This window comes from Phyllopteryx taeniolatus, chromosome 5 (genome assembly GCF_024500385.1).
Source record: "Phyllopteryx taeniolatus isolate TA_2022b chromosome 5, UOR_Ptae_1.2, whole genome shotgun sequence".
Taxonomy (NCBI): Eukaryota; Metazoa; Chordata; class Actinopteri; order Syngnathiformes; family Syngnathidae; genus Phyllopteryx; species Phyllopteryx taeniolatus.
Window position 1 is genome coordinate 16721568 of NC_084506.1, and position 23996 is coordinate 16745563.

The 23996-nt window shown below is 40.8% G+C and overlaps 1 protein-coding gene across 3 annotated transcripts in view; it reads right to left on the bottom strand.

Annotated features, from left to right (window-relative positions):
* Positions 1 to 8770: 8770 nt before the first annotated feature.
* Positions 8771 to 23996, bottom strand: part of hgfb (hepatocyte growth factor b) — a 54921-nt gene continuing 39695 nt past the window's right edge. For 2 of the 3 annotated variants that reach the window (XM_061773218.1, XM_061773216.1), the window contains exons 9-18: positions 23571 to 23698; positions 23040 to 23133; positions 17704 to 17834; positions 16872 to 16901; positions 15354 to 15459; positions 15079 to 15153; positions 14858 to 15007; positions 14663 to 14769; positions 12963 to 13105; positions 8771 to 11340 (exon numbers count right to left, since the gene is read on the bottom strand). In XM_061773218.1, the coding sequence (XP_061629202.1) occupies positions 11170 to 11340; positions 12963 to 13105; positions 14663 to 14769; positions 14858 to 15007; positions 15079 to 15153; positions 15354 to 15459; positions 16872 to 16901; positions 17704 to 17834; positions 23040 to 23133; positions 23571 to 23698 (1135 nt within the window). In that variant the 3' untranslated portion in view covers positions 8771 to 11169. The remainder of the gene's footprint in view (positions 11341 to 12962; positions 13106 to 14662; positions 14770 to 14857; positions 15008 to 15078; positions 15154 to 15353; positions 15460 to 16871; positions 16902 to 17703; positions 17835 to 23039; positions 23134 to 23570; positions 23699 to 23996) is intronic. The other variant, XM_061773217.1, reaches the window with a different exon arrangement.

Genomic DNA, 23996 nt, shown 5'->3' on the forward strand with positions numbered 1-23996 from the left:
GTCTTAGCCAAATATGGACAAAGCAGATACAAAACTGGGTGAAACAGAAGTATTTGTCAGAGGGACCTTTTCTGGACACTCGTATGACAAGACCAAAGTGTTTTTTGAAATAAAATTGACACTTTTATACTAACTCCATGGAGGTCTAAATAGCCAAAATTACGGGACCTTTAACATGAAGTGAACAATAGTATTTACTGTTTATTTATACATTTATATGATTTTCACAGTCACAACGGCCCTCTGAGGGAAACCATAAACCATGAGGCCCGTGATGAAATTTTTGTTTTTAATTTTCACACCCCTGTGTTAGAGAATAAAGTTACAAGATTTAAGACTTAATATTTCAAGATTAGAATAGTAGTCATGTGAAAAATGTGTAAACATATTACAGTAAAGTCTTAATTTAAAGGGGTGAATGCTATTCAATCAACTAAATTGTCTGTTTTAGTTGATTTCACATTTTGTGGGCCTATTTCTTGGGTTCCTAGACCTTCTGTCCTCATTTCAAATAGCCTGCTTCCTGCCTTTATGTAACGCGTTACCCTGTTTGATTTATGTAGTCAGCAAGCTCCCCCATTTCCCTGAATTCTTGTTTCCAGGTCAACCCCCCCCCCCCGCCATTAGCATTTTACTAATGATGTGATGATGCTCCCCTTTGCCATTTGATATATTCACGGACACGCATGTTTTTGACACTTCAGAATTTGATTATCCACCTCTCTGCCAGACCTATTCGTAACGGTTTTAAGGTTCCCAAAGTGACTGTGAAAGTCAGGGATTTTGTCGCTAAGGTGCCCTGCGATTGACTGCCGACCAGTTCAGGATGAACCCCGCTTCTTGCCCTAAATCAGCCGGGATAGTGTTCTTTCTTGTGGTACTCAGGGTGTGTTATATGTGAAAGTTCTTAGCAATTAATGCAGGAAATCATTATTTTTCTCTAAAACTATATCATGTCGAAAGATGGTGCTTAGTTTTTGCACTGATCAGGTTCCAATAAGACCAAATAGCGGCGAAAAATAGAAAAATACATGTCAAACAAGAGCTCGGGTCATAGTAGGTTAAAGATCTTTTGAATGCCTTGTGGCCTTGAAGGCTGCTGTCGGCACTGAGAATCCAAGTCCCAATGCCCAGTCCAGTTCCAGCCTCAAGGCCTCATACTGTATGTACAGACAGTTTATTTCCCCCTCCCAATGCTGTGACAGTGTGGTCCCTTCAAGGACCAGCGTGGCCTGCGGGCACTCACTCATTCCTGAATCTTTCCGAGGGCCTCTGCTAAACTTCCATTCTGGGTTGCAGTCATGTGGCCCACGACAGTTTTGTCCAAGGAGATCCGGCAGAAAAATGAAAATGATTCAGTTCTACTCTCTTGTACACGGTGATCGATCCAAGTATAAAATCCGAACACAGCAGTGCCTTGACCTGAGTTACGACTGACCTGACTTATGAGGTTTTTGAGATACGAGCCGTCGTAAGGTTTTGCTCTAACTTGCGAGCAAATATTTAAGTTAAAAGCGCTGTATAGTGGCAGTAAACTTTCAAACTTTTACTTTCAAACTTAACAGAAAACAAGAAAAATTCCGTCTACTTAAAACAACTTTGCCTGTAGCTTAATGCTAAAAAAACAATGCAAAATGCCATAGACAGGCTAATGAATAGCATTCATCTTATAAACCTTTAAGTAACAAGTATTTGAACACTTAGACAGATAATATAACACTACACAGCCATATATTCTATATCATCTGTGAAAAAAAACGATTAATATTACTGCAGCTTATTGACCTTGGCTGTCACCGTCTTCATGTATGTGTGTATTATACTGCCACTAGGTGGCCAAGGCTCACACACCAGAAGGAGCAGCACAAAGTCCATTGAATAAAAGCAAGAAATGTGCCCAAAACGGTTTAATTCTTTACTTCCTCGTTAAATATGTCACTACTCTATGTTTTTATGAAGTACAATATTTTAGAGTGCTTTGAAAAAAAATGAAAAAGAAAAAAAAATAACAGACACATTACAAAACATTTTGGGATGTTTTCGGGGGGCTGGAACAGATTAATGGCATTTTCATTAATTTCAATGGGGAACGACGATTTGAATGTTTTGAGTTGCGAGAATGGTCACAGAATGAATTCAACTCGTATCTCAAGGCACCATAGTTAAAAAAAAAAGAAATCAGATATCAATGCTTAAAATTTAAATCTTAACTAAATACATTAATTGAAAGAAAATAAGTAATTACATCAGTTTTTTGGCCACGTTTGCATGTTGTGTCCATACAAAAAAAAAAAAATAATATAAACATAAAAAGTTCAATAACTGTATCTAAAATGACAAAAAGTGAGCAATCTAAATCTCAATCAGACAACAAAGCATTGGCGTGAGTTTTCATAATCATACAGTCTCTGTACTGGCAATAAAATCGATCAACGACGCAATGTGATGATTTCCAAAATGAATACAAAACGAGATTGGAAAATAATCCTCCGTCATACTGAAACGCGGGCGAGCCTCCTCAAATGAGACGCAGGCTAATTTATGTGAGCGCACACAGACATCGTAAAAAATATTGAGCACCCGTAATCTTTGCCGCTGTAATTGACTTTATCTTCTTCAGCCTTTCAATTTTGTCTGCGGTCTCATCTCGCCGGAAACATTTTCTTTTATTATTTTTCTACTTTTCTTGACTGAACGATGATCCATTTTTAAAGAAAGAAAGTTTTGGGGATAATATTAAAATGGTAAACTATTTTTTATCATAATGTCGCCTTACTTTATGTCATTTCTGCCTGGTCATTTTGTTCACTTTTTTTTTCTCTTCCTCTAGATGGCTAAACAGATTTTGGTAACAGGGTTGCATGTATTTTAAGAGACAAATCTTAGACCATAATCACTAATATTTGGAAATGTTTGTGATTAAAGGCAGTTTTTAACAGTTACAAGAAAAACTTCAACAAAATCATACAAAAAAGCTGATTTAAAACTTATTTTACCTGCTACATTTGATGGTTGGTCAAGTTGGTCATCAGGAGAAAAAGGCTATTTTAGGGAATGCTCAAGAGCTATTTGGTATTTGAAAAAAACCCATCTTGGAATCACTTTTACTGCAGTTATAGTTGCAACTTGTCTCAGGAAAACTATAATTTAAGATACAAGGGTGTGTTTCTATAGTTTGTGCATGGATTATTTAAAATTTAATGGGGCAAGGGACAGAAAATGTCCTTCAATTCTGCAATGACCTTTTTACTAGTTTCACCCCAAAATGCAAACAGATATTGCTGATATTTCCAGGGAGAGAGAGAGAGAGAGAGAGAGAGTTTGATCATTTCTAGAAATGCTTTCGAAAACTAAAGAAAAAAGCTGCTCCCACATGTTTACTGTTGCAATACTTAAAATGTCAGCAACAGACAGATATTTGGGGGCCGCTTTTTGTAGAGTGCAGTCAATGCGTTGTTTTGTCAGTAAATTCTCCAAATCTCTCAGTAATGATCAAACAAGAATCTGTGACTATTGACTTTGGAGGAGAAGTAACAGTTGATTTTATGCATAGCTGATTCATGTAGCGGCTTTATTCACAGCTGCTTGTAACATCTTCTCTGATAACATTTAACAGTTTTGGCACCTCTGATAGTGGAGTGGCACTTGATGGAATGCAATAAATGCAAATCAACAAAAAAATAATATTTAATTCAACAAGAAATGTTGGACAATTCCGTGCTTCTAACATTGCGGGAAACTATTTTCTGTCCCCGCCAAAAATGTGATCGGATGACTTTGGTGTGAAACAACTGGAGAAACTGAAAGATAAAAGAGGCGGGATTCTAAAAACATAATTATTTTGTTGGATAACTTTTACGGAATATCATAAGCAATTGTAGAAGGGGCATTTCCAGTTACATCTTCATCTTTATTAGTTGTAATGGTAAGATTTTTCAATTTCTCTTTTTTTGTCAATTGTCAACTAGGTGTCACGTCTCCCCTTTTCCAACCCCTGTGTGTTTTTCGTGGACGTCTCTGCTGATTTCAACAAGACAATGCCAAGCCACATTCTGCATATGTTACAACAGCATGACTTCGTAGTAAAAGAGTGCGAGTACTATGCAGGCCTGCAAGCAGTCCAGACCTGTCTCCCATTGAAAATGCATACAGACGCATTATGAAGCACAAAATACAACGACGGAGACCCCAGACTCTTGAGCAACTGATGTTGTACATCAAGCAAGGATAGGAAAGAATTCCAGCAACAACGCTTCAACAATTAGTGTTGTCAGTTCCCAAACGCTTATTAAGTATTGTTAAAAGGGAAGGCGCCGCTCCTCAGAGAATGCCGCCCTGGGCGCCCCTGAATGACATCATTGATTAATCAACTTCGGTTTTACTTTGATCCCATTATAGTTGACTACAAAAAAATCTCAAGTTGTTCAATCCCTTTTGTACTGTCTATTTTACTTTGGGTTATTTTGCCATCATTATACTGATATTTCAGCTTACACTCTGCTGTATGGGTTTTATGTTGTACAAAGTTTACCTCAGGTCATTTTAGTATTTGTTTTCTTACTACAGGTAATTTATTTCATTATTTGATTTATTTGTAATTTATCTTAGCTGAAAAAAATATTTGTTTCTTCCACAGTAGCTTATTTATTGTTGAGGTTTTTTTTCCATTACAGGTCACTTACTAGTGCAGCTTGGAGCAACAGAAAACAACATTAGGTTGCTTTCCCCTCGAAAAGCACTCGAAAAGCACCAACAGAAAATATGATATTTTATTTATAAAGTATTTATTTAATTCACCTTCTGTGGAAAATAGTTTATGAGTTTGGGTAGCGGCTGTAGTTATTTATTCATTAGCTGGTGAATGGGCGATCTTATTGCTCCACCTCTGCATGCCACAATGAAGAAAGACACTTGTGGCTCCAACCTGAAATTGAATGTGATTATCTTGTCTACTTTTTTTCCAGCCCACTGATTCCACTTTTGGCTGATTTGTGCGAGGCTAAATGCACATATGCGACTCAGCCAGCCAGCGACAACCACCTGTAGGTTGACAAACATCACCCAGGGAGAGCAAGCTTGAGGCCAGCAGAGTGTTCCCCACCCCTGGGACCTCTGCCTGTCTGACAACAAGACTAAATCAACTTATATACTTACATAATATATGTAATAAAATACAATAGTAAAATATATATTATAATACAAGGTTTTAAAATAGAAGAATACATTAATAAAATAAGAATGTTGTGAGATGCATATATAAATGCATCACTGAGGATAAAACAAGAAAAATAATACTAATGCTAACTGATCTAAAAAAAAATGTTTTTGGGCCAGTTATTTGGTTTTTTTCCCTTTCCCTTTTTTTTTCCTTTTGATTGAAGGACTTTTGTTTGGGATTTATGTATGTTTCTGGGGGCTGGGATTCAATTTCAAATGTCTTAAAATTTACTGAAAATAATAAAGAAATAATAGAAAATTCAAGACCAAAATATGAGATGACCCCAACTAAAAAATGTTTTGGCCAGTGTTTTTTTTTCTTGATTTATTTTTCATTGCTTTACTATATATATATATGTGTGTGTGTTGTTTTGTTAAAATGTTCCTGGGATCTTGGGACAAATCCATCCATCCATCCATTTTCCGAGCCGCTTCTCCACACTAGGGTCGCGGGCGTGCTGCAGCTATCATCGGGCAGGAGACAGGGTACACCCTGAACTGGTTGCCAGCCAATCGCAGGGCACATACAAACAAACAACCATTCGCACGCACAGTCACACCTAAGGGCAATTTAGAGTCTTCAATTAATGCATGTTTTTGGGATGTGGGAGGAAACCGGAGTGCCCGGAGAAAACCCACACAGGCACGGGGAGAAGATGCAAACTCCACACAGGCGGGGCCGGGGATTGAACCCGGATCCTCAGCGCTGTGAGGCTGACGATCTAACCAGTCCAAATCCAAATAATGTAAAACCTACTGATGAAAAAAATAATAATAATCATAAAATTGTGTTAAAAAATATTAAATGACTGACAGTGGAAACATTTTTATTGCCAGTAATTCTAATTTTTTTTGGTCTTGATTTTATTTTTACTTTTTTATTTGACTTCAAAAAGCTTTGCTGGTGCTTTACATCCAGTATAAATGTTTCTGCGACCTTGGGTTCAAATCTAAATACTAAAAAAAGTCACTGAATGAAGGATTTAAATGCATTAATTAAACTGAAATATGTAAGCGTATTATTATTTTTTTAAGGAATATTTTGTCCAAAAGGAGATAGGTTGTTGTTTCCTCTCCCACTTGACTCGAGTCAATGTGCTGCAGTTCATATACAGTAAGTGTGTTCTAACACTTTAGTTTTGATGAGCATTGCACTTTCCTTCTTTTTCTTATTATCATGTGGCTCAAAACTCCCCGAGTTTGTGAGTCACGTTAACGTCAATAAAATCTTATTTTGTGGCCAGGATTGGAACTTAACAGCGGGGGACAATAGTCAGCAAATACACTTTAAAAGCAGCGAGAAAATGAAGTCAAGTCCCCAGAGAAGGATTGTAATGCGATGGAGCTTATATTGTCGACAGAGGGAACCACAGGCTTTCCTTTAAGGTCAACGGGACGGCTAAAGTGAAGTCAACAAAGAAGAGGTAACCAGAGAAGCCATGACAAATTTGATTGAAGCTACATGCGAGTGTATCAACTTACAGGATGCACCGCCGCTATGAGAACGATTCCAACCACCGATCCCATTGTCCGGACTTGCACTCTATGAGCCGACATGTCAATAGAGAGGCTAAGAAAGTGAACCGAAGAGGATAAATGACATTACAAAAACACGTTAACCAGATTAGGGAAGTTGCAGTTAACTGTGTGCTGAAAGTGAGCCACCTTTAATGGCAGTCCAGTGGCTTGTGAGAGCGTTTCGTGTGTCTCTCGCTCAAATTTTCCATCCCTTGCTGCCTCGCAGGTTCATGAACAAAGTCAGCGGCGGTTCCTGGCATGTGCAATATGTGCAGCCATACGGGGCAGTGACTTTGAATGTAATTGGTTAAATCTGACCATAGCCACGTCCCCAGTTATGAGAGGGTGTGCACACTAATGCAACCACATTATCTCAGGGTTGTTGTTTTTTCAGCTGAGTTGTACATGTTATAGGTCACATCAATGGTGGAAAAAAATAGAAATGATTTATCCTAGTCTCATGTTTTCCATACCATAAAAACCTGGAATTTAAACAAGGGTGTGTCAACTTTTTAGATCCATTATATGTACATATGTGATGATAAGGGCCTCATGTGTAGCGGAGCATTTCTTGGTCTACTCTCTAATTCTCCCATTCACTGGCACACACACAAACACACACATGCACGCACACACATATTTGCAGTGTGCGTCAGAGGAGATTCACAAGTGCTTTCACGCCAGCATGAGCAGCCCTGACACCCGCCATGTTCTCTGGATCATTTGGACTCATGCACGCCGTACATCTCACGGTGCACTGAGTCAAGTCTGACCCGTATACGTGTGTGTGTGTGTGTGTGTGTGTGTGTGTCCTTCTGGCTATCTCCTTTTTATGACTGCATGTTCTCACTCTCCTCCATTCCAGCTGACCTGCAGAAACATGGCACACTACGTCGCACCTTTGATATCCCTAAAGTATCCTTTATCAGCACACTATATATATATAAAATCTTCATTGAAAAATTACCTCTATTTACGTCTTATTTTCAGTTTCCGAACGGTCTTGGTCTGGACGAACGGAAGGGTCTGTGTTGCACTTGTTCTCGCGCTGCGTGACGATCACTGACTCGATGCATAGCGCATCGCTGTAAGCTGAAATCTGTCTGCTCGGCGGCGGAGGTTCCCCCTCCGCATCCAATCACAGATGCGACCAGCAGCCGCTGCCTTACGAATAAACACAGAAGTATGTGCAGTATCGGCACGCAGAGCTTTTTTGTAAAAAAGTACACAAAGGATAGGATGCTGAGGATAGTGTTCAGAAATACTGTACTGTACTGTGTACTGTACAATTACTGTTAATGTCCTACTACTTGAAAACTAAAAACACAACAACAACAAAATAATTACACACATTGTACATTTAAACACAACACACACTGAAATCGCCAGCTTAATGCTAACACACAATGTAAAACCCCATTGACGAGCTGACAGAAATTAGCATCGAAGTCGCGGTAGTAATATCCCTCATTATAATAGTCGCACAGAAACACTGTCGGAACACATGCAGACAAGTGTGTGTGTGTATACATATATATATATATGTATATATATATATGTATATATATATATATATATATATATAATATATCTATATAATGTGTGTGTGTGTGTCTCAGCATCAGTAGTCGTAGGAGTGTGCTTATAAAGCCAGGATGTGTGGTTGTCAAATACATGCGTGTTTTGTTGCCGGCTGCAATGTTTATTTAATAAAGCATCACTTGATTTTGACATTTAATCTGCAGCTCGTGCATCACCTCCACACACACACACACGAAGTGAAAGTGGGATTAGGATATCAAGGGCCGTGTCGCACCCACCTCATTTATTAAAACCTGATGATGTAAGTATTATTATTATATTTTTTTAAAAAGGGCTATATTAATCTTAAAAGGTGAAACCATGATACTAAATATAAAAAAAACTTGCGTGTGACTGAGAAGGAACTCTTTGTGCTACTATGGCGCCATCTGCAGCAAGGTGAGCATATGACAGCCTCCAACTTTCCGCCGTCACGCAAGTGAATGAAGGGAAATTAGATGAGTAACATTTAATCGGTGTGACACGTGATAGAATAATTCACATAACATAAAAAAGGGGGTTTATACATTTAGCATATTGGGAAGGGAAGAGTAGGGTTTCATAGTGGATGCGGTTATACGGACAAAAAAAAACAAAAAAAAAACCTACAGTACAGGATGTGGAGGACAAATAAACACAGTCATCTCCTTCAGTGGTTTTCGTTTTGCAAGTAGGGATAGCAACGGATTTTTGAACAAAGCGGCGTCAGCTGGCATTGAAATAGAAGTTCAGAACATTCAGAGATTTTCTCTCATCCTTAAGTAAAATATTTGAAAAGTAAATCAGATTTTTTAGGCAGGCCAAATGTAAGCGTTTTAAAGGGCATTTTAATCACATTTAACACCTCTCGAGTCTTTTTTTTTCAAGACTAAATGTTTTTCTCTATTAAAAATTTATTCTGTAAGGTATAAAACAAAGTCTAAAAAAAATACAATTTCATTATTTTTTTTAATCGTAATATTCCATTATTCCTGTAGTAAAATGGCACTTTTTCAATGAAAAAAAAACAAAACAGTTTAAATACTTTTTTAACCTTTTTAAGATCACACTTTCATTTCTATATGACCGTCCAGAGATTTTAAAATACAATTTTCAATATTTTAAGACTTATCCATAACCTTTTTTATTTGAAAGTGTTGCCCATAATGTTGGAATGCTTTCAGACACATTCCTCTCTTTATTCCTATTTAAATGCATTAGTAGTCAAATTGACGAGGTGCAATGGTAACATTATGTAGATTGCCATTTTTTTTTTTTAAAGCTATAAGGTACATTTTCTTACATTGTAAACTCAAATATACAACTTTTCAGTCAATTCAGAAGTGCCCATCCCAAACTGCAAAACTTAAATTACAAACGTCATAAAACAGTATCGGTGCTCCCATACAAGTTAAATTGTCATACACAGATCAGAAGGCAAAGAACAAACTTACATACACAGTATTTATACATAGACATTAGTCAGTGGCTTTGAATGGACGTGAGGTTTATATATATATATATATATATATATATATATATATATACACACACACACACACACACACACACACACACACACACACACACATACATTGGACGGAGACTGAATTGAAGGCTACAACGTGAATGAATGTCTGAATACTCTGTTGGACATTAATTTCTCTCTTTCTTTCGCTGTAGATCTATAAGACCCAACATAGAGTGCCACAAACACACTCATTAAATATTATGTACACAAAAGGACAACCGTTCCCTGCCTCCGCCATGTTCAAAGGTTTCAAGTAATGCCAGGAATCCAAAGTATTCGCACACGTAACACACCTTTAGCGCGTTCGCTACAGTACCCAGTGGGGACTCAGCAGGAGGGGCAGTGTCCCACCATATCCAGCAAAGGGGTGGGGGGGCTATTATTTCCCTCAAAAAGGCATTTTATATTTAATACTGAGTAGTTATTTGAGTTTGAATAAACATATTGTATCAATGAAACAGGCGAACAGGTTTTTTTTCCCCCCACTTCACCTCTTTTGGACAATTACAGTTGATCCCTCTGAACTCTGCCTAGAAACAAGCGACCAACTAAAAAGAATCCAAGCAATTGGTTATTTTCTTGGACATGGAATCTTATTCCACTTGTTTAACTTTTACAAGGAATGCAGAATGAAGAGAATAAATTGTTTTGTTTCTAAAAACTGATGCTTCACTTTGTGATGAACCTTTTACAAATTTATTGTCTTAAAATTCCAACTTTTTCTGACCTGACTAAAATACTTATGTTATATTTCGACTTGATACTATTGTTATACTTGTAAAAATGTGACTTTTTTTCACCCCACATTGTCTAAATTACAACTTTTTACTTTTTAACCGCAAAATTACATTATTTATGTAATATAGTAGCCATTTTTCCTTGAGCATTACTTTGTATTTATCTTCTCCGTGTCGCCCCAATACAATACCAATAAAATTCCTACTTATTTTCATTCGGTTTTTAACAGAAACATGTAGAAATATTCTTCAACAGCAAAGTTTGTGAAATTTTAGTCAGTAATAAAACTTTTACCCACTATCATTTACAATTTTATGTTGTGATTTGGGTGCCATCTTGTTCCTATTTGCCACTTTTATTTCCTACTAAACACCTAATTAGCAGATGGGCTTTTTGTTTTTAAGTGAATTATCATCGTTTGCTGTCAGAGCAAGTGTGACATCTGTTCCTGGTGTGTTTAAATCTTTCATTTGACTTACTCATCCACTATTAAGAAGCAATCCTCTCCTCTGTGTGCAACCTATAAAGCCGAGGAGTCCTGCTGAGTAATTTTGCCGGTTCCGATGTCGGCGTAACACCATGGTCGCATATGATTCGACGCTGAGCTACGGCTCGGAGTAATGCTTGAAAACTTTGTAGATCCATTGGGCGTAGAAGGGCACGTTGATGAAGATGGCAGGCCGGTTGTCGCGGGCGCAGCCTCGCCCGTGGATGCTCACGCCGACGACGACCTTGATCTCGCCCTCCTGACACACCAGAGGGCCGCCGTAATCCCTCTGCGGGGGTGGGATGTACTAAGTCAGTGTTTCCCAACATTTCTTGCACCAAGGCACACATTTTACATGAGCAAAATCTCACAGTAAACCACCAAACAAAATGTCACAAAATTATTAATATATACAGTATATTCAATTTACTCACAAATTGACTTGCTGATACACAGGTTAATTGTCCATTCTGCATGCTAATATAATTGTTCTGCCTGTCACTATGCGTCGGTGGCAAAGATAAATAAAGATATATTTGTCATTAATATATAAGAATTTTCTGACATATTAAATGCAATTGGATGATGATCCCCAAAGGCACACTAGTCACATTTCCCTGTGAGTGAAAATCCGCTAGTCACTGACGAGAAGATGAGTAATTGCCTAAAGATGGCGGCAAAGCGCTTTTTTTCCGTAAGACAAAGCTATGGCCAGACTAAATGAAGCTCATCCCCTTGTCCAACATAGGTGCCACCAGATAGCGCCAAAGCAATATCTTTAAATGTGATATGGCTTTAGCCTGAGCAAAAAAAGTAGCTAATAGTTTTTCAGCGAAAAACCAAAAACTCTTTCCCAAATTGCGAACCGCGAATATGTGGGGGTTCACTCTACTTGACCTGAGTCATACTTGCCAATTTCAGGACTTGGGACATGCTTGGGTAAAACTTTGCAGTTTAGCTTACTGATAGCAAACATCAAGTCAGTTATTCATTCAATTGGGAAGACAATCAAGCAATGGACAACACAGAGACTTATACCATTAAAAACCTGTGTGACTGTGAATGTGTTAGTACAGCTAACTACAAAATTACCGGTACAGACACGGGGTACAAAGTGGCTAATATGCAATATTGTCGCAGTCTGTCAGCTACGCTCAGCCACGCCCACCTATGCCAGTCAGCTACTCTCATATAATTAAGGATGTGTTGATGATTCACTCATTGTCAGATTGTTTGACACTCATCCATCCAAGACGCTACAATACTACCACATGAATCCCCTCTGCCTTCCGCCTCCGACCACGAGTTCTGTCATATTGTGTTTGCCCGTTCCTGTGGCTGCTTGCCTAGCCTTCCGCCTTCGACCACAAGTTCTGCCATATCACATTTACCTGTTCCTGTGGCCACTTGCCCAGCCTTCCGCCTCCAACCACGAGTTCTGCCAAATCACGTTTGCCAACCCAAGTAATGACTTGACTCGATTTGCGTGATTTTTGCAACAGTAAGTTGGGACTTGTTCGAAAGTTGAAGCTGAGCACTTGAGAAACGTATGACTTGCACATACTGCATGTGACTTACTCCCACTTCTGCATGTTCGTATATGAAACAGCTAACATCAACAAGACTTTTTTTTTTGCTCTATTGAAAGCTAATGAAATGTGTGTTTGTGGTTGGTGGAGATGCAGCACGACTCTCCAGAAACGCTGGAATCCACAAAAGCTTACGGCTTAGAGTTGCTGATGAAATGTAGCGCAACGCACGGCTGCTCTACTTTACATCAAAGTCCACAAATTTGCTCGAGATTTAGATCTTTGAAAGCAAAGCGTGGAAGCGAGAGCGAGAAAATTTGCTTCAATTCACACGAGGAACAATTATTGGATCCCAGAGCCTGGCATGGAAGGGAAGCTTTACCTCGCACACGCCCTCATTCCTGCGGCCTCCTGCGCAGATCTTGCTGTTGGTGATGTGAAGGCTCCCCCTATGCAGCTCTCTGCACCGTTCGTTGCTCACGATGGGAAGGTTGACTGCCTTTAGGACCTCGTCGGGGCCTGTACCTGACCAAGTGAAAAGTGCAATGTTTATCTTTTTGAGAAAATCAATTAAACAAAATGTTCATTATGTTTTATTTTGTATTATTTTTAGTATTGTTTATTTTGGGTTTTACATATCATAAAAAATTACATTTTTCAAATGATTAATTACAATTAATACAACGTAATAATACAAATAATGAAAACATTTAAAACATTTTGTTCATTTAATATTTTTATATTCATTTTTATTCATTTTGTTGAATATGTTAAAATATCAGTCTGTTTAATAGTGTGCATTGTTGTTTTTTTGGTAAAAATAGAATTTTAATAAATGATAATTTTTTAATTAATTAATTATTATTATTATGCGGCACGGTGGACGACTGGTTAGAGCGTCAGCCTCACAGTTCTGAGGACCCGGGTTCAATTCCCGGCCCCGCCTGTGTGGAGTTTGCATGTTCTCCCCGTGCCTGCGTGGGTTTTCTCCGGGCACTCCGGTTTCCTCCCACATGCCAAAAACATACATTAATTGGAGATTCTAAATTGCCCGTAGGCATGACTGTGAGTGCGAATGGTTGTTTGTTTGAATGTGCCCTGCGATTGGCTGGCAACCAGTTCAGGGTGTACCCCGCCTCCTGCCCGATGACAGCTGGGATAGGCTCCAGCACGCCCGCGACCCGAGTGAGGAGAAGCGGCTCAGAAAATGGATGGATGGATGAATTATTATTATTATTAATATTATTATTATTATTAACAACAACAACAATAATAATAATATTAATAATAATAATAATACTTTATTTTGAATGGTAAAATACTACTTGAAATAATTATTTATTATTTGTGGTAATATTGTGCATTATAATTTATTGAATAAAGACTAATTTGTAACTCTTAGTCAGACACTTTTTTAAGCCAAAATTGGTGTGGGATATGATTATCATGAGTGAATAACGGACATTATCATTTGACCATCCATCCATCCATTTTCTGAGCCGCTTCTCCTCACTAGGGTCGCGGGCGTGTTGGAGCTTATCCCAGCTGTCATCGGGCAGGAGGCGGGGTACACCCTGAATTGGTTGCCAGCCAATCGCAGGGCACATACAAACAAACAACCATTCGCACGCACAGTCACACCTACGGGCAATTTAGAGTCTCCAATTAATGCATGTTTTTGGGATGTGGGAGGAAACCGGAGTGCCCGGAGAAAACCCACGCAGGCACGGGGAGAACATGCAAACTCCACACAGAGGGGGGCGGGGATTGAACCCTATTAAATTTGTATTTATTTATTCAACCTTTATGTTATCCAGGTAAGGCAATTGACAAAAGATTGTAATTGCTAATTTGCAATGCTGACCTGGCAGCAGACAGTGGAGTAAAACAAAGCAAAATAAAAGCAAATACATAGAACACAGAACACAAACTGTACAGTGTGATATAGTTACATACAGTAGTTACAAAATACAGGTACATTACATTACATCATAGCAATATATGTATTTAGAATTTAGAAACAACACTGGTGGGGGAAAAAAATCAAAAACAAAAACAACAGAGTATATAATATAGAAGTACCTTTGGTCTCTCCCCATCCATACATTTTACAAAGTGTTCCTTCAGGGATGGAGCAGCCGTCTAGGGGCAGCTGAATGGTGTGCACGTTGTCTGCCGGCAGGGGGGGTCTGCACATATTTAGTGTACAAAACAGAAAAAAAACACAGTCAGCATTTTGTGCACACGTGCATATAATACATTAGTAGCGTCACTCACTTGGAGAGCATTAGCATGGCCAAACTGGAACCTTCGGGGCCGCATATCACTCGCGCTATGCGGACTTCCTGTCTCGTGGCCCAATCGGACGCGCCCGGTGCGATACTGGACACGCCCAGCCACACCCGATACTCGCTCAGGTCGGGAACGCTGAGGCATGATGGAATAGTTAGATTGGTAAAATAAAAAATAAATAAAAAGTAAATCCATTCAAAATGTACCATGAGGAGAAGCACTGCCTGTCTGTGAGCACCCACTCCTCTCGTATGAGTGAACCCCCACACCAGTGAGAGGACCTGGACAATCAATGTAATCATTCACGCAATTAGATTCATCAAAGGATACCCTGGCAGATTAATGTCTGTGATATTTACAGCGGCGTCAAATCATGTTTCCAAAGCAGCGGCGTGGAATATTAACGATGGTGTTTAATAAGCTCCCAGAAGCCCCTCAGGAGGGTGGAAAAGCACGTGGAATATTAAAGACTCCACCGTACCCTTTTTGTATGCTGACCATCCAGCTGCCGGCTGACACGTTCAGCGGAGTTCCTCCGACGATTCGGGTCCTCTTATGGACAAAACAGCCCACGGAGGACAGCTCACCTGCACGAGCGCACAAACACACACACGGCCAGCCTTACATGTCAATATATTTACTTCTGTGCTATTTAGGCCTAGGGCTAGGGTTTATGTTTAAAGGGGAGGGTGAGAATCGACCCCTTATTATTTTCATCTGCCTCATTCATTATAGAGTGGTGCCTTGAGATATGATGTTAATTTGTTCCGTGACCATGCTTGTAACTCAAAACACTATATTAAATCATCTTTCCCCATTGAAAAGAAAGGAAATGCCATTAATTTGTTCCAGCCCCCCCCAAAAACATTTTGTAATGTGTTTTTAATTAAGTAAAATAACACTCTATAATTTTCTTCTGGTGTGTGTGACTTAGCCACCGGGGGCACTATAATACGGTCATGAAGACAGAAACAAAGAGGACATTCACAGCTACTGTAAGCCACTCAGTAAACTGCAATAACAGTCTTTTTTTCCCCTAGAGGATGAAGAAAATATACCAGTGAGAACAGTGGACCCCCGCATATTTGCGGTCCGTTATACGCAAATTGACATATTCGCAAATTTGGGGGGGTAAACCTATATCCCATTTTTGATGGAAATCCCCTTTTATGCATGTTTTTTTAAGCGATTTCCTACTTAGTCATATGTAACTGTATTTTGAAATTACGTGTAGATGCACCATTTGTCTAGGTTAATTGAAAACTCTAAATTGCCCGTAGGTGTGAATGTGAGTGCGAATGGTTGTTTGTTTGTATGTGCCCTGCGATTGGCTGGCAACCAGTTCGGGGTGTACCCCGCCTCCTGCCCGATGATAGCTGGGATAGGCTCCAGCACGCCCGCGACCCTAGTGAGGAGAAGCGGCTCAGAAAATGGATGGATGGATGGATGGATGCACCATTTGTGTTCCAATATGCATTGCTAAAAGAGGTTGAACACTGCAAATATCGATGCACTTTGTTTGCCTGCCTATGACGTTTTGCATTGTGTGCTAGCATTAAGCTATCAGAAGGCAAAGTTGTGTAGTTGTTATAAAAACAAAGTGTGTAATTCTTTTATGCTTAGTTTGACAGTAAACGTCAGCGGGAAGTGGAAATAGTATGTTTCCGACTGAATGACTTAATGAGCCACGATGAAAATCACACATAAAACAGAAGCAGTTATGTTAACGAGGCCATTGATTAGGGCAATTATTGACTGTGTTCACACATGGCATTAATGGGGGAAAAAAATGAAGCTATAGATTAAAGCCATTTTGGCTCATCCTTTGACGTGTCATGCTCAGAAAAACAGGTTAAACGTTACGCTATTGCTTATTCATTCACACACAGTGATGTAGCACGCTGCAGCAAATGCACATAAAAAGGATGACCGCTTGTCCGGGATGCCATTAAATCCAAATCAGGCAAAGACAGACTGATGAGCTGCCTAAGACGCTCACCTACTGGAATGGTGTTCTGGGAAGCATCACCTGCACACAGCACAGGAGACAAACAAGGGTGTCAGCCAGGATTAAACAATACAAACAAGAGAGGAAAGACCCCCGCGCACAAGACAATCACATTTACAGCGGGTCAAATGCCACAACCAATGGTGATCCTCAATTTGTCATGTCCTATTAGCGTGGAGTGTAGCGGACAGGATTGTACCTGTGTGGATGTTCTACTCAACAGCAAAATTGGACCACTTTTTTTGTTTTCAATGTATGTATGTATTATGTCCTATTACCTTGACCTTGTTAACCTGTCACTTCGTTTATTAGCAAAGTCCTTGAAGACCCTTTATGTCTCTACAAGGGGGTGCAAATTCCCCAAACAAAGCCAATAGAAAACCAATTCACGTACCGTTGCGGCCGTACATATCACACAAACCAGAAACTGCCAAGTGGGTTTGTGGACATTTTCTCACAGGTATGTATAAAATGATTGCTAGGTTTTCTTAATAATTTCATAATTTAGCAAAACATAAAGCCAACGTTGCAAGTAGATTTCAGCTGAATATCCATTTCAGCATCAAGACAGCACATCTGTGCCATTCACCACAGCAATAGAAAGGTCAGTCTCAACCCATCATAACTTTTTTAGATAACTGGGAAATATACCATCTACCGTAGATTTTATGTCAAACAGCATTAGTCACCAAAGGAACCATTTAATGGTAGTCTAAACTCACTTACTAATTATTCTAGTAGCCTTTAGGCTACATATACCACAAATTTGTTATTTGAGCCCTTTTTTCCCCCTTGGGTTTTATGTTCCCAACAGTGTACTTACATGGTTTCACATTGCAGTAGTCCCAGCGTATTGCAGAATTATTAGTGTAACACCACGGTCCGTGCTTGTCTTTGTCAGGGTTTCTGCAGTAGTTCCTCTGCAGGCCTGCAACCGTCACGCCCCTCTCACCGCTAAAAAAACAAAACAAAAAAACAACACAGACTCAATAACAAATAAACCGAACGTAGAAATGAGGCCAATTAAATTAATCAAATTTGGTAGCAGATGGACAAAATCTCTGAGACAAGTCTTTAAAGGAATCCTGCAAAATGGCCAAAACAACTGTAAAATAGCCGCTTCAAACCAAAATGTCAGAATTCCGTGGTGTTTTCAGGCATGGGTTCTTCAGGCTTTTTTGTGGGTCTACTCATGATAGATGTGCCTACCAAATTTCATATTGCTAAGTGAAACGTTTTGTTTGGTTCTGGCCTTGTTTTGGTTATTAGAGTTTGCATGTTTTATGATGAGCCATCAAACTTCACTGCCATGCTCCACCTACAGACAATCACAAAAACTCAGTTTTTTGCAATTTTACATTGTCCATCTGCCATGTATATATATTGTTCAAATTTGTTAAGCATCCATCCATCCATCCATTTTCTACCGCTTATCCGAGGTAGGATCACGGGGGCAATACCTTTAGCAGGGACGCCCAGACTTCCCTCTCCCCAGCCACTTCATACAGCTCTTCCGGGGGGATCCCGAGGCGTTCCCAGGTCAGCCGAAAGACGTAGTCTTTCCAGCATGTCCTGGGTTGTCCCCAGGGTCTCCTCCCGGTGGGACTCGCCCGGAACACCTCACCAGGGAGGCGTCTGGAATCAGATGCCCCAGCCACCTCATCTGGCTCCTCTCGATGTGGAGCAGCGGCTCTACTCTGAGATCCTCCCGGATGATCGAGCTTCTCACCCTATCTCTAAGAGAGAGCCCGGACACCCTGCAGAGGAAACTCATTTCGGCCGCTTGTATCCCGGATCTTGTTCTTTCGGTCACGACCCACAGCTCGTGACCATAAGTGAGGGTAGGAAACGTAGATCGACCGGTAAATTGAGAACTTCGCCTTTCGGCTTAGCTCCTTCTTTACCACAACGGATCGATACAAAGTCCGCATCACTGCAGACGCTGCACCGATCTGCCTGTCGATTTTCCGTTCCATTCTTCCCTCACTCGTGAACAAGACCCCAAGATGCTTGAACTCCTCCACTTGGGGAAGGATCTCATCCCCGACCTGTAGAGGGCACTCCACCTTTTTCCGACTGAGGACCATCGTCTCAGATTTGGACGTGCTGATTCTCATCCCAGATACTTCACACTCAGCTACGAACTGCTTCAGCTGCTTTGTTAAGAAGTCGGATGAAATCTATAGAATAAGTTTGTTTTTGAAGGAAATGAGCAAATGAGCAAAAATACCCTTAAATGTCTGTTCAAACCAAAACGGCAGACTTCCTTTATGTTTTCAGGCATGGGTTCTTGAGACTTTTTTGTGAGACTACTCATGCAAGACAGGTCTACCAATTTTCATGTCACTAAAGGAAACTTTCTTTGGGAGCTGAATTTTCAAACACGCCTGCAAAATTTTACAACTTTCCACGTATGAAAAAGTCCTCAAAATGGCTATTTGGCATGAGAATTGACAAAGAAACAAAACAAAGGGCCTTTATACTTCAAGCTTGAGTTCTAAGAAGAAAGTATGGAATAAAAAACAGACTTCCTAGTTTCTAGTAAAAGCTGAAAAAATGCATGCAGATAGGATCTGGCTAGTGGAAGTACACAGCTGTGTAGGCTCTCTGTCCTGTGGGACAAGATAAGGAGGTGATGCAAAGAGGAATTACTCACATAAACAGCCACCTACACTCTTTTGAACACATGATTCTGCCTCACGCTGAAATTCCTCCACGCTCGACCATATAGCAACCTTACAACGCGATGTAACAAATGATTGCTCAGATTTGTTGTATCTGAAATGACGAGCTTAACAGCCAATTCTATCGGTGACTCCCTAAACCCTGACCCCTGAACCCCTCTGGGCGGGAGCCAGGCGGTGAATCAGAATGGCTTTGAAGTGCTGCCGCATGAGTGGGGGGGGGGGGGGGGGGGCGAGTGGGGGGCTCGGGGGTGGCTCGGGGTCAGAGGTGAGGAGTGAGGTGGATTGCCCCCATTGGGAGTCATTCTTGCCGGTTTAGGTCATCTTGAGGGGAAGCGTTTTCACAGGTTTTGAGGAGTTCTGAAGAGGCGATAGTAATAATATACAGCACCGGTAGATCTAGTGCATGTCGGAGGTGTCGAAATCAGTTAACACTCCCTGCTCTTGAATATGGAGTCAAGTATTGGGACAACTGGCTGGTTACACCTATAGATCGTGAAAATGGGAAAACAAAGGATAAGATGCAAATTTTGTGCTATGTGATTTATCAGACCAGAAACGAACTGTGGTGGCTGGCTGATTTTGTGTCTTTAAATACCGGATTTCAAAGGTAAACCGTTATTCCTAAACATGTCTGCCGTTACAGTGGCAAGGTGGACACACTGGAAAAATGAGGGGCAATGGGGAGAACTCATCATTTCTGTTTGACTGAACATTTTTGAAATGCCAGTAACAAGTATTACCTCGACATATTGCCAGTTCAGCGATGCAATTTTGGAGCTTCTGAATCATCTATGTGCTGAATTGGAGCCAGTCACAAGAAGGTGTCATGCCATATACCCTACGAGTCATTTTATGGGTCATTTCATTCATTTCACGGTGACAATTGGTGCTGGCTTGTCCAGAGCAGTTTTTCGGTCATTTAGTCCCAAGTGTGTACTCATGTGATGAGCATATGCACCCGATTCCTACACACCTGTGATGAGTTAAATTAAACTAAGCATGTCTTCATGCAGTTGCTAGCTTCCCCCAAAATTATTGGAGTGATAGATTTATTTTCTGTAACTCAGTAATAAGTTTGTTTTGCCTTAACCACTAACACTTCCAATTCTAGCACTTTATATTTTATTTTGCACTTGCGCTATTGTCCCAAAATTGCAATTTAGTAAACATTATCTAGGCTCTTAGAAAATCGTGCCCATAGAGTTGATTGTAGCTCAGCCCCCTCTTCTGGCGGTATTTGGTGTAAAAAGTTTGAGAACCACCAGTATCTTTAATGGTGACGAGACATTTATGATTTATAAAGTTAACATCCCTCTGAAGGACACCCATAACTACGATATGGCCTGCAATGAGAATGATTTTGACACCCCAAAGTTTTTTTAGTGTGCTTTTTTACGCACAAATGTGTAATGTAAGGCGGCACGGTGGACGACTGGTTAGAGCGTCAGCCTCACAGTTCTGAGGACCCGGGTTCAATCCCCGGCCCCGCCTGTGTGGAGTTTGCATGTTCTCCCCGTGCCTGCGTGGGTTTTCTCCGGGTACTCCGGTTTCCTCCCACATCCCAAAAACATGCATGAATTGGAGACTCTAAATTGCCTGTAGGCATGAGTGTGAGTGCGAATGGTTGTTTGTTCCTATGTGCCCTGCGATTGGCTGGCAACCAGTTCAGGGTGTACCCCGCCTCCTGCCCGATGACAGCTGGGATAGGCTCCAGCACGCCCGCGACCCTAGTGAGGAGAAGCGGCTCAGAAAATGGATGGATGGATGGATGTTCTATCCATCCATCCATCCATTTTCTGAGCCGCTTCTCCTCACTAGGGTCGCGGCGTGCTGGAGCCTATCCCAGCTGTCATCGGGCAGGAGGCGGGGTACACCCTGAACTGGTTGCCAGCCAATCGCAGGGCACATAGGAACAAACAACCATTCGCGCTCACAGTCATGCCTACGGGCAATTTAGAGTCTCCAATTCATGCATGTTTTTGGGATGTGGGAGGAAACCGGAGCACCCGGAGAAAACCCACGCAGACACGGGGAGAACATGCAAACTCCACACAGGCGGGGCCGGGGATTGAACCCGCGTCCTCAGAACTGTGAGGCTGACGCTCTAACCAGTCGGCCACCGTGCCATGGATGTTCTAGTTCATCCAAAATGAACTTCCATACAGAACTCCTCTGAGCCTGTATTAATAGACCTTCATTGAACACGGGGTGGTGTTAATGTGAAGACTTGTTTATCTGTGTGTGTCCTGCAAATGACTGGCGACCAATCCATGGTGTACCCCGCTTCTCGCCCCAAAGTCAGCTGAAATAGGCTCCAGTTTGCCTGAAATCCTAATGATACGATAATGCAAATGTTGTTGGTTTTTTGGGGGGGGGTATACTGTATAAGATAAAGTATGGAACATTTTTATAGTGGTTGGAGATTAATTACGAATTCATCAAATTCTTTAGTTTTTCCAAAATAATACAGAATTGTTGTGTATTGGGTCAGTGGCACATCTAAGACATCTGAATAGTGGATTTAAGGTTGAAGAAGTATCATTTTTCATTGTAATCAAGGCCTTCATTTTTGGAAAATCAAATTTAAGACTTGGTAAGGTACCGCAGACACACTGCCAAACTGTTCCCACAAAAGTTGGAAGCATACGATTGCTCTCAATGAAGAAAGAAGATTGAGAGCCAACTAATTTTAGACAGTCTGTCAAAGCCAGGATTCTTCTGCCTTTTTTTCCTTGGTTGCTGCCTTTTCTGATGATCGATGTTAGCTGCGAGATGTCTACATTAGACAAAGATGCTTGGGATGGCGGCAATTGGTTGGCAACCGGTCCAGGGTGTACTCCACTCCTGCCCAGTCAGCTGGGATAGGCTCTAGCTCACACCTAATGAGGGCAAGCGCTATAGACCTTCTCGTTATGTTTGCAAACAATCGGCATCAAGGTACTTTCGGGTGAGTGATAACCACTGACCTGAAAACGATGACTAAAAACTTGTGTTTGTGGTTATGCTGTCAGATATACCGCAAAAGGTTGAGATATTTTCAAAAAAATCATCACGGCTACACCCCGTTCTCCATTTCAGCATTAAAAGAGCACGACTGTGCCAGGCAATTAATTAGCCAGGGCCTTGATAATCACGTGAACTATGTCTGAATTTCCACCATGTCGATTTTTAAATCAACTTACCTATTGAACTATAAATTACGGCTGGCGTTCCGTCTCCCTTCCAAGCAATTTACCAAACGTAACATCTTTTTGACTGACACTTCACACATTCAAACTACCGCGGTAGAGAAGAAGGCTAAAATCGTCATTTAAGCCATTTAACATTTTCTAAATTGCTCTTTCTTGGTCAAATGACATTTAAGGGTTTGTTTACTAGGAGTGCAATCAGCCACCTGGAAGTACATGTGACGTTATGGTGAAAAGATCTGCAGAAACAGGATGGATGCTTGGAAAGGATGCCGTGGGCTGACCTGTTGCTGTGCTCCCCCCAGGGAGAGCAGGGCAGGTTGGATCTCGTCCTGGACTGCTCCCCTTGGTATTTCTCTCCGAAGCCTTCATAGCAGTCTGAATTGAACGACAAAACAAAATGGATTAAGCCAGGGGAGGCTCAGTTATGGGTATTAAAAGGTGAAATCCCTCACTCCTGGTCAACAAAATATGAATATCTGTAGTATTTTCACATCATGAAGATCCCATGTGAGAATGAGTTTTGTTTTTTTTTGCTCCTGGCTGTACAGCCCTGCATGTCCATTACGTCCACAAGAATCATACTATACAGATCAAATCCGTCAACACCATCAAACTTTGTTTGTGTGAGGCGTGGTGGCGAGGTCTTCCCACACTCCTATAGCTCTCCGCAGGGACAGGGTGAAAATACATCTACGATCTACTGCATGCGGTTTGCACTCCGAGTCGCGGCCAATGTAGGGTAAAGTACAACTCTTATTGTGAGAAAAGGAATCCAGCCGCTGCTATTTTAGAGCGCAAAGCCAGTCTCTCACCAGGCTTGTTTTGGGAGCCGCACTGAGGGATGTTGGTGCAGAACATGGTGCGGACTCTCGGATCCGTTGTGAAGCACCATGGGAATTCTTGGCCATCTGGATTCCGGCAGTAGTTTTCTCTCAAATCCCTGGAAAGCAAGGAGACATGTACAGTGGAAATAAAAAGTCGACACAGCCCTGTTTGCTCAAATGTCAGGTTTTTGTGATATGAAAAATGAGACCAGGATTAATCATTTCAAAGTTTTCCGTAGTTAATGTGGCCCATAACCTGTACAACTCAACTGCAAAGAAAACAAAACATGGTTGAACAAGTGTGAAGACTCTCTTATAAATAGGGATAATGCTTCTTCTGTCTTGCGTACCCCATTGCCCAGACATATGAAGAAGATGGGAGATAGCTGTCACATGTATGAAACAGCTAGTACC